The sequence below is a fragment of the Lampetra planeri genome, unplaced genomic scaffold, assembly GCF_965212315.1.
Source record: "Lampetra planeri unplaced genomic scaffold, kcLamPlan1.2.h2 scaffold_1643, whole genome shotgun sequence".
In the NCBI taxonomy this organism is placed as follows: domain Eukaryota; kingdom Metazoa; phylum Chordata; class Hyperoartia; order Petromyzontiformes; family Petromyzontidae; genus Lampetra; species Lampetra planeri.
This window is the reverse complement of record NW_027614376.1, coordinates 8343-19406: the sequence shown is the minus strand read 5'-3', so window position 1 is coordinate 19406 and position 11064 is coordinate 8343. Positions and strand designations below refer to the sequence as shown.

General features: G+C 44.7%; 1 protein-coding gene across 2 annotated transcripts; it reads right to left on the bottom strand.

Moving 5' to 3' along the window:
- Positions 1-2755: 2755 nt before the first annotated feature.
- On the bottom strand, positions 2756-10842 carry LOC144739670 (nicotinamide N-methyltransferase-like). Of its 2 annotated transcripts, none has more exons than XM_078622599.1 (4): positions 10330-10842; positions 7224-7402; positions 6141-6348; positions 2756-3281 (listed from the first exon to the last, which is right to left on the bottom strand). In XM_078622599.1, exons 2-4 carry the CDS (start codon positions 7387-7389, stop codon positions 2855-2857), a joined length of 801 nt encoding a protein of 266 aa, XP_078478725.1. In that variant the 5' UTR covers positions 7390-7402; positions 10330-10842; the 3' UTR covers positions 2756-2854. The 2 variants fall into 2 exon arrangements, with proteins under 2 accessions (XP_078478725.1, XP_078478724.1); XM_078622598.1 differs by lacking the exon at positions 10330-10842 and adding an exon at positions 8496-8607.
- Positions 10843-11064: the final 222 nt, after the last annotated feature.

The following is an 11064-nucleotide window of genomic DNA, read 5'->3' as shown; positions in this document are numbered from 1 at the left end:
TAAGATATCTCAAAGTGACGGCATGGGCTTTTGAAGGCGAATTGAGAATGCCAAGTTAGAATTTGTAAGAATCCGATGAGAATGCCCAGGACCCAACTAACTCCTGGTAATCTATAAATAATTCTAAGAGCGATTGGAGAACATTCCCAGCGAGTCTGATTTGTTGCCTTGTTTTATTTAGTTTACATCGAGGAGGTCCGAGTAACTTGAGTGGGAAGGAGGCACGGAGCGATAAGTAACCCAAGTGACTTGCAAGACGGAGAGAGGACGCCACTGGATCGTTTTAAGGCCGGGAGTGATTTGAATTTCCCTCCGAAGTCTGGTTTCAGTGCCACCCCAGTGCCATGTACCACATTGTGGGGTCAGCGTTTACAAAGCATGTGTGTCAGCCATAAAACATGCTTTGTAAATGCACCTCCGATTAACACGGTTGGCTGCGTGCGGTGCGAAAGAAGTTAAACATCCATATATACAAACACCAATGTGTGTATTGCAGCGCTGTGTGCAGTATCACTAAAGCATATTTACCTCCTCGTTCTGTGCGCATGCAACATGTAAAACTAATTCTCAAAGAGAAGTTTAGGCTGAAAATAGGATTAACCGAATTTGCTAAGAAGCTTATTGGCTTTAATGCACGGACTCGTGGGGAGAGAGGTGTTTTGGGGATGGGCAGAGGCGGCTGGTGTCAGGACAGCGGCCCCCTGGTTCCACAAGCTGTCAATGTTGCCAACGCAAACTGTTCGTGGATGGACTTAATTAATTTGACCCAAAAAAATACATGAAGAGAGCTCGTGCTTGGGGGAGTTGTCACAAGCGCGTTTAAATTAGTTCATGCATGTTCAACAAAGAACAGTGGACGACCCATATTTTTGCAAGATGTTAGTTCACTATATTTTGCCAAGGTGCTAATTTCCATGTTACTTCGTTGCCGTACTTTATATTTTTATTTTGCTATTTTTGTAACCCAGGTTACTCTTACAGATTAAATGTGTTCTGGGCTCACGAGTTTTCACCACCCTGGTTACAAAACGGTTGCCACTGGCCAAATCGACCGGATGGACACACAATGAATAAACCGCTTAATATTAGAGAATTCCTGTAGGTACTGATTATCTTACAAATGTGAAATGGACATTTAATTAATAAATGCATGCCTAACAGGTGACGCAGATGTGCGATGTTTGTTTTCGTTTTAAAGCCCACTATTATTTTGTCAGAAGAAGAACCTATGATCATCCACATGTTAATCTACTGTCTGTGCAGGCTACGCAGAACGAGGGATTCTCTCACATGGAACACCAACCAAGACAAACCGAGAACACAATGTTGGCACCGTGGACCCACGACCGTTGTATGGACGTTGCTTAACCACTGCAATGCGCACAGCGCGAGCAATCACTTCAGCTCGCTCTGCGCCCCTTACCTGGGGGACACCTTCACAGCTGCGCCAATCTCCCACTCACACACGTGGCTGTTGCAAGTCGCAACTTCTCTTCTCTTTACTGGTGAAATAACATTCCCAGTTGGAAGCCACGAGGTTGATTCTGCTTTGTCATGTCCCGCAGATAAATTCGACGTAGCGCTTGTGCCGATAGTGCGGCGGCTGCTTTACGTAACTCCACGCCACCTGCTTTTGCCATAAGCAGATTTGTCTTGAACGCATTAGGGTGACGTTTCAACTTAAATGGATGTGCGTGGGAGTGCCTCGCCTCGCCTCCCTATGCGGACTCGTCATCCACCGTCCACTGTAAAATGTGTTGGGTACACTGAACGTCCGTGTCGCGTTCACTCGTCGCCCGATCCAATAAACATTGGGGACAACCAAAGTGGCCCTGACAAATGCGCGCTGCCTCTGTTCGGAGCTGCTTGTGCGGATGACGCATCTGACACTTCTGCTCACTCTTTATTCGTGCCAAATGTAAATAATTTACAGCCACTTCCGGGTGATTCCTGTTATCTGCAGGTGAGTGCAGGTGGTAAGATGTTCCACTCATCATTTCACGGCATGGATACTTGGAAGTATAAAGAATAAATGGGACAGATGAATTTCACCGGGGATTCCAAACAGGTGAAATTAGCAGGCGACGGCAGACAATCCTTTGAATGGGGAGGCAAGGTTTCATGCGGTGCATCTCAATCTCCAGTTCTTGTGGCCCACATGGTGCAGCGCGTTCCGTGATCAAGAATCATCAGGTGCACTCAGCGTCTAACGGTTTGAAATGCATGAGAATCGAAAAGATGGGAAATCGTTGGAAGCTGGGCTGCGGGGTTCAAGAGGAGGCACGGAGTTTGGGAGGCACGGATGTCACGTGCCAGTGGGCTGTCAACAAACTGATTCTCCTGCAGGGCTACAAGGTTTCTTCGCTAGAAATCCAGAGGCAGAGATCACAGGATACCTGGAGCCACAGTGTGCTCCTGGTGAAAGTGTGTCTGTGATTAACAACCACGTTGTATGTGACACTGAAGCGGGATGCGAATTATCCGTGCTGTGGTGAGAGTTTTGTGGATAACCCGCCTTGCAAATCAAATGTTTGCAAATACAAGGCATTATTCCGTACCATTCCACCAATAATTATTACACTTGTAATCGATATTTAGTTTGTTGAGCATTTAATCATGTGTTGTCAATTCTCGGCAGAATTGTGGTAGTTGCCGCAGCAATTCATCTGTAAACCAATGCTTATCTAAACAAATACCCCACAAACAGTTTGAAGAAACATCATCATGCAACACGAAAACGAAGCTCAGACTGCAGTTTCATAATCCATCCACATTTTTTTAATCCATTGGCCTGGTGCATGCATTTTCCAATCGGTAGCAACGGAACAACATTCTCGGCAGGATGCCCCATCGACTATCCCTTCTTGGCCAGAAGGAAGAAGAAGCCACTCAGGTCACTGAGGTCAACCTCGAGGCTTTGGGGTCGCGGGAGCACACGGAACGTGTCAACCTGCAAGCCTGCCGCGTGCACGGAAGCGCGCACCACATCCTCACTCAGGGGCAGCGCTGCGAAGCTCTGCTCCGCCACGTAGTAGACCGTTTGACCCAGAGCCCCGATGAGCACAAACCACCCGCCCGGCACCAGCAGCGCGGCCACGTTGCGGAGCGCCGCACGGAAGCTGAGCTCCGTGTCGCACGCGCACTCCAGGCAGAAGGACGACTGCACGACGTCGAACGGCGCCGGCTGCTCGGGGTGGACGATGTTGCTCTGCAAGACGTCACAGGGCAGCACGTGCTTGATCGCACGCCGCAGCCTCTCTGCCCTCGCCTTCTCCTGTCCTCTGCACAAGTGGGAACGCAGAGAGCATGGGTTCAGCGGGTGAATGGCCTTTAGTATTGGACGGCAGGGTAGCGGAATGGTAACCTCTGTGATTCACAGCAAGAGGCACCTGGGTTTGATTCCCGACTCGGACGCCTTTCTGGTGTGGAGTTTGTATGTTCTACTGTGGTTTTGCATGGGTTCCCTCCAGGATCTCCGGTTTCCTCCCATAACGAATATACAATGTAGTAACACATCGATTTACGCCCTCCCGTGTCACATACTTTCTCTGCAACGTACTCAATTTATTGATTAACAAGTCCCATATTACATGCTGTGTACCTCGTCATAACACACTCGATATTAACGAACTTAACCATTCGGCCCCAATTATTTTTTTACGCTCAAGTGTTAGTGCCGCTACAATCTACTCATTGGTTCTTTCGGTAAAGTCACGTAGGTGAAAATAAAAATAAAATAAAAATACACTCTCTTTCATGTGCACTCTACTCTACTATTTGTTTCCCCCACATACTGTTTTTTTTATGGCGACTATTTTGTTTCCAAGTGTAAACGATTTTACATGATAAACAACTATTAATACATATAACAGAATAGACGTAGTAATATATCTTAATACATTACTAATACATACTTACTTTGCATACCAAATGTTGTACAGTATATATGCGCAATTAATTACTGAGCATCCTCTGTCAAGGAACTGTACCACGCTAAGATCCACCAAAAATACTTCGATTTAAGTTCTGCTTTTCAGGAACGCATCCTGGGCATAAACAGGGGTATGCCTGTAACTAGCAATGACCAAACATCACAATGCCGAAAACATTTTTACTGAAAATTAACTCAATTGAGGCTACAAATAGTAACATCGCCCCTTACTGTGAAAACTTGGCAGTGGCCTCACGAACAAGTATTGGGGCGGCACTGTGAGGCTTCCCTGGGCAAGCAAGCATAATCATGATACAATCATACACATAGGTATTGTTTTCTGATGGTGGCTTCAACAGGCGAGCTGTTTGCACGGACGCATTGCCACACGACCGGAATGAGAGAGGTGAGGAACGCCATTCGGACCACATGTTTGTTGCATCACATCCACCAAACCTCGTCCTCGCTAACCTGGCATTGCACATGTGTGCAATGCATGTTTAACTATATTTGAACTACATTCCTGTAAAGTATCTAACCAATGCTTTTTAACATGTCAAGACAAATTTTGATTTAAAGCTTTCGTGACTGCAGGGATTAATATTCTTGGTTCTTTCTTGTAAAGTCACGTAGAAGGGAAATAATAAAATAATATTAATACTGTATTATAATTATATTATTTTATAATATAAAGAACCAAGAATATGTCAAGACAAGTCCACTTATGTATAAGTAGATGACGTCTATGATATCTGTTCTGGAGACGGACGCTTTATTTAAGCTGGGAGAACGCAATGAGCTATGAAGCTCATTCTCAGAGACCTCAAACCCAAAGATGCGTGAAATAGTGGAATATTACAGAGGAACAATACGTAAACTCTAACAAAACTCTAACAAAACAGAATTACGTAGAAAAAAATGAACAGCAATCATTACAAATAATACAAAAAAAAGAATTTAGTGATGCAATGAAAACAATCTTCGTCTGGCAAGGCCCGGGCCCAGATGGCTTCCCTGTTGAATTCTGTAAAGGCGGTGTGGACCCAAATGACTGCGGACCTGCTCGAGGACATCAATGCAGCTTTCTCCCTAAGGTGGTCTTCTGAGTTCCATGAACGAAGCTAGAATCTCGGTTATGCACAAGCCTAACACCCAACCAGAACTGGTAGGAAACTATAGGTCAATCTCATTGTTAAATTCCAACTATAAGTTACTCGCTAAAATGTTGGCAAAGGGGGGGGAGGCTCAAATATAATTTTTTTCGGAAACAGGGAAAATAAATAAAAGTGTTTGTTCACTATGACCACCAGGTGGCGCAGTAAAAGACATCATCAGAGAGGATGTTCTGTGACACGTGGACTGAGAGCGGAGCGTGGCATTCTCCTACGTACAGACTTCGAGTTGGGAGTTAGAGAATAAAAGTGAATCTGCCATGGAGAAGTCTTCGCGTCCATCCTTGTGAGCACGTCAACCCCCGAGTTCACTTACAAATTCATTCTAAAATAATTAGTAGTGCAGCCACCGAACTGAACATACATGCTATGGGAGCTGAGAGGGCCGAAGGTGACGGCTTGCTGGCTGTCTCTGTCACGAGGTGGGGTTTGGAGGCAGGATGGGCGACTGAAGGAGGAAAGATCGTCTGTCCTAGGGGCCGTCCATAAATGGCGTCACGCGATTTTGGACGATTTTGGACCCTCCCCCCCGCTTCGACACACGGCGTCACAAAAAGTCAGACCCCCCCTCAAATATGACGTCACAAAGCTCTGCCCCCCCCCCCCCCCCAAAAAAAAAACACATGCTTCAAATCGCTTTAAACTATTGTCATTGTAGTGCGTATTTAATGTGCGGCTGCACTCTGATGATGTAGGAGAGAACATTTATTAAAAAGTCTATTTAATTAAGTAGAACGTGTTGTCTATATTTATTTAAAGTTGCGCATTTTGATGTGACGTCACATTTCTCAAACCCCCCCCCCCCATCGTCACAAATGTCTGACCCCCCCCCGCCCTAGGTGCGTGACATCATTTATGGACGGCCCCCTAGCTTGCGAGCAGTGGGGTTCTTTTCTATAATTTCTGAAACACCGCGGCACACCTGGGAATTTCAGCACACCAGTTGCGAAGCCCTGACCGATAGCTAACATTGCTGCCGTCCCTGCACAGTTCTGTGCTAGTGCACGGCGTGCATGCCGGCTGGTGTTGCCACCCACTGGGTTCCCTGCAGATGGCAGGCGTAGCGGATGTAGGAGTCCCAGTTGTAGGCGCTGGGGTCGTCTGCACGCCACAGCTCCACCTCGCGGCGGTTGGCGGGCGTGAAGTCGGCCATGGTGATCTCGCAGATGCTGTCGCAGGCGAAGAGCAGCTGGTGGATGGTGGGGCCGCAGCCCACATCCAGCATCCTGGTCCCCTTCACGGGCCCTGTGCCACACGCACGCACGAACCCCCGGCACGAGGATGAATAACAAACAAACGCAACACATTCGTCAATAACACCGGCTGCAGACAATTATGTAATAGCCGCGTGACATGGCATTATCAAGCACCTCCGATTAGCACGGTTGGATACATACGGTGTGAAAAAAGTTCAACATACATTGAACTTACTCGAATTGGCGATGTAAAGAAATTGGGTCCGCTAAAGTTATGCCACCTTAGGCGGTACCGACGAATGAGAATATCTGGGCAGGTCTCGTGGACTAACGGTGAAATGTTGTTTAAGTTCAAGTTAATTTATTAGGTATAGCCCTGTGAGCCATTCGGCTCTTGAATCGGGTGCAACCGCAACAAACAAAAAACAAAAACATGAACAAGAAACCATCTTAAAATGACTATGTGACTATGTGCAAACTGAAAATCCAGGAAAAAAATGCAAAAATTCCATTAAAAAACACCGTACACCAACGCTGTGTGCAAAAATCCCAGTTGAATGCAAGACAAACAACAATAACCACAAGACAACTTAGATTAAGGCCATCAGTCTAACTCTGTACTACAACTAACAAACATGGCCAAACCAAAAAACTTTTAGAAATCACCAAAATAAAGCCATAAAAGCAATGGAACAGTGATCATAGGAACTGTGACCGAATTTTCACAATAAACGACACCTCCAGAGGAGTGGGGCATTGACACCACAACTAAACTCCACTGAGAAGATGGCTGACAAGAAGCGTGGGAACCCCAAATCGTGCCTCCCAGCGAACTCCCCTTCTCGTGCTAGTTGCACCAGGACTGTGTCCTGCATCTACGATGCAGGACACTGCGTGTTGGCCGCGACACACGAGCAGCCTTACCCTTGATGTAGGCCTCGTGCAGACACTGCATGTTGAACATAGCCACCTCCTCCACGCCGCTATTGTCGCCAATGCGCAGCGGCTCGTAGTACTTCTCCAGGTAGGCGCGTGCCGAGAAGAGCGAGTGGTAGTCTCGGTGTGGTTTGCCTTTAGCCTGTGCAGCCATTATCCTCCTTGCTCTGCCAACGGCAGCAGAGTGTGCGAATGCAATCATCAACCTTTTTTGTTTGCCCACTGCAAAGGGCCACGATGCCCCCCATCAACATCAGAACCAGCAGTTGGGCTAGTTTGTCGCACCCCACTTAAAGCTGGTTTCCGCAGAAATGTTCATGATGTCCACGTCACACCTGTATTAACAGACAACTGCCTGTGTAATTGCCAAACACCAAGAGAAATCATCACAATCATACATTTGCAGCATGAAGTTCAATGAAACAAATAAAACGGTTGTTGGTGAAGCAGTGGCGCAGTGATTCGCACACTGAGCTCGTTGACCTGAGTTCCATTCCTGGACATGGCTTACATATAACAATAGAACTAGTCCTGTCCCCTCTACCAACTGTCCCAACCCATACCATGGCTGAGCGTATCGAGGTATTAATCCAGCAGTGGATTGACAAATGGCTGTAAAACTTGTTGTAGGACCTGCCTTTTATACCATAGTAGGGTTATGATTCACACCTCCAGCCCTCTGGTTATTCAATAACGATATGCCCCATTCAAGCTCACTATTTGGTTTAGGAAAAATGTGTATGTTGCGGGAAATGTAATCGCCTCTAGTGGCCGAATGGATCACACAAAACCTTAATATACAAAATACTATATATGACCTGAAAATATATAATCTTATGAATGCAATATCAGTTGTGTGCATTGAGCTCGGAGTATGGCTGTTGGTAAATTCAAGCAAGGCTACACCACTCGGATTGAGAAAAAAACGTGAACTTCTTCTTGGTTATTTCGGTAAAGTCACGTAGAAGGGAAATAATCAATAATAATAAATAAAACATAACACAAATAATACAAATAAAAACATAATAACATAATAATTGATTTAATGTTTTTTTTTTCCCTTCTACGTGACTTTACCGAAAGAACCAAGAAGATGAATCCCTGCAGTCACGAAAGTTTTAAATCGGAACGTGAACTTGTTCTTTCTCATACTCTTTGGGTCTTGCGGTAAAGTCACGTAGATAGGTTCAAAGACAATAAAAACTAAGTAATATTTTAAAAATACTTTTTTTAAACACGCTTAAATGAAATGTACCGTACTCGTAATGGCAGAACTCCACGACTCCAGGAAGTGGCCCCGAAGCTTGCCCTAACGCAAGTGGCCGTGGGCAATTATAGACGCACCACTAATGTCATTCAACCACAGAGTCACGCTAGCCGTCACTGTCAGCCTCTGGATATAGTCCAATCAGCGTCATGTCACGTTCTGTGGAGTACCGCCTCTTTTTGGGCGATTTCACTACGGCTGAGAATCTCCCCGAGTGGCCCCATAGACTTACATTCAAAGATGTTTTTTTTCGAACGGGGGCGCTGCAATGCATTCTCTATGGCTTCCGTGAGGGCATGCACTAACGTGCTTACGTCATCATACGTGCTAACGTCATCATACGTAAGCACGTTTCATCCAACAATATAATTTATCGCCACCTAGTGGAATCTTTAATAAATAAACTTGAGTGGTTTGTTTTAATAGTGAGTATATATACAAACAAGATGTATTGTAAGAGTCACTTTATTTTTCATTAATATTAAAGAAGTGAAGTTGCCTTTACATGCTTAAGCTGTTAATTTATTCATTGCATGTGTGGGCCTTATCAATCATCCAGACATTTGCCCCCCCTGAGAGATTTCAAAGACAATAAAAACTAAGTAATATTTTAAAAATACTTTTTTTAAACACGCTTAAATGAAATGTACCGTACTCGTAATGGCAGAACTCCACGACTCCAGGAAGTGGCCCCGAAGCTTGCCCTAACGCAAGTGGCCGTGGGCAATTATAGACGCACCACTAATGTCATTCAACCACAGAGTCACGCTAGCCGTCACTGTCAGCCTCTGGATATAGTCCAATCAGCGTCATGTCACGTTCTGTGGAGTACCGCCTCTTTTTGGGCGATTTCACTACGGCTGAGAATCTCCCCGAGTGGCCCCATAGACTTACATTCAAAGATGTTTTTTTTCGAACGGGGGCGCTGCAATGCATTCTCTATGGCTTCCGTGAGGGCATGCACTAACGTGCTTACGTCATCATACGTGCTAACGTCATCATACGTAAGCACGTTTCATCCAACAATATAATTTATCGCTACCTAGTGGAATCTTTAATAAATAAACTTGAATGGTTTGTTTTAATAGTGAGTATATATACAAACAAGATGTATTGTAAGAGTCACTTTATTTTTCATTAATATTAAAGAAGTGAAGTTGCCTTTACATGCTTAAGCTGTTAATTTATTCATTGCATGTGTGGGCCTTATCAATCATCCAGACATTTGCCCCCCCTGAGAGATTTTGCAGGAGCCGCCACTGCAACAGAGGAATCCAAAACTGCAGCAATCACTGCTGAACTGCACAGATTGTACATTATTTGCATATCAATAGATGAACGTCTAGGTGATTGTGTTCAGTAGCAGCAGTATTATACGTAACATGTATGAACAATATCTCCAGATAGTTTGTGTATTATATAGTAAAAGGCAACTTTTTTTTTATACTGCAAGAGTTGCTTTGTAGTCTGGGCCAGAACTGTGCAGTAAAGGAACTCGTTACACAACGTGGAACTTATTTTGATGGTGATCTCAGAAAAGCACAGCACAGTTTGATAGCACATACGGAATCTCACATTCATGATCACCGACAAACAGGGTAACATTTTATTATTTTTACTTTGTCTATAAGTTTTATTTTCATCATCAGCATCTATTGCCCATTATTCCTCGAGATAAACATAAATAAATTAGATGTCCCTCGTGTGATTGTAAACAGAACATTTATTCGTATATTTTAAACGTATACCAATTACAAATACGAATATGAGGATTATAATGATCATAGAAGAACCTTGTACTAAGCATCGTGTGCAATGCACTCTTACCTGAATCTCCTTCTTCAGCTGGATGTGAGATGACAGAGCGGGCGTGCTTTTATAGCGCTCAGTGCTATCACCAGATGCACTGAGATAGCAATCGGCAGATCCTTACGGCAGAAGCCGTGAGTGCAATCTAACTACAACAGTTTTATCTCTGCGTGGTTATCTCTTGGATAAGTGCTGTGAGGTGTGTGCTTTGAAAACATCACCACCAGGGAGACCAAAGCGGCCGCGCGTGGTGCTGGCTACCTACCTTGTGTGCTGTTCATGCCTTAAGAGGTGCTCGCTAACATAGGCCGTAAGGTGAAGACGTTTTACGTTTAATCCCGTTCCCATATATGGGGCACTAAATTCTTTTCATTCTAATAAAAAGATCTATTGTTTTTGGGAGTGAAAATAAAAGTTCTCCATGTGTAATCCTGCAGTTTACTTTTTATTACTGTTTAAAGTCGGCAATATTTCTTTCCTCGCGAAATCATATCTTGATCATCAGTGATGAGGCTTCGCGGAACAATCGTCACGTGCTTCCCACTAGACCAATAAGGTGGCCGCTTTTTTGGGACGACAGGTAAACAGTCCAAGATGAAAACGGACAAGTACATTCCTGTGAGAGGCAATCGCCAGAAGGACCATCTTTCACAGGCAGAAACGTCAGCAGGTAGGTCAAAACAAAACACACACACAAACACACACACACACGTTTGAACTTTTATTCCCTTATGCTGGGTACCATGGCTAACT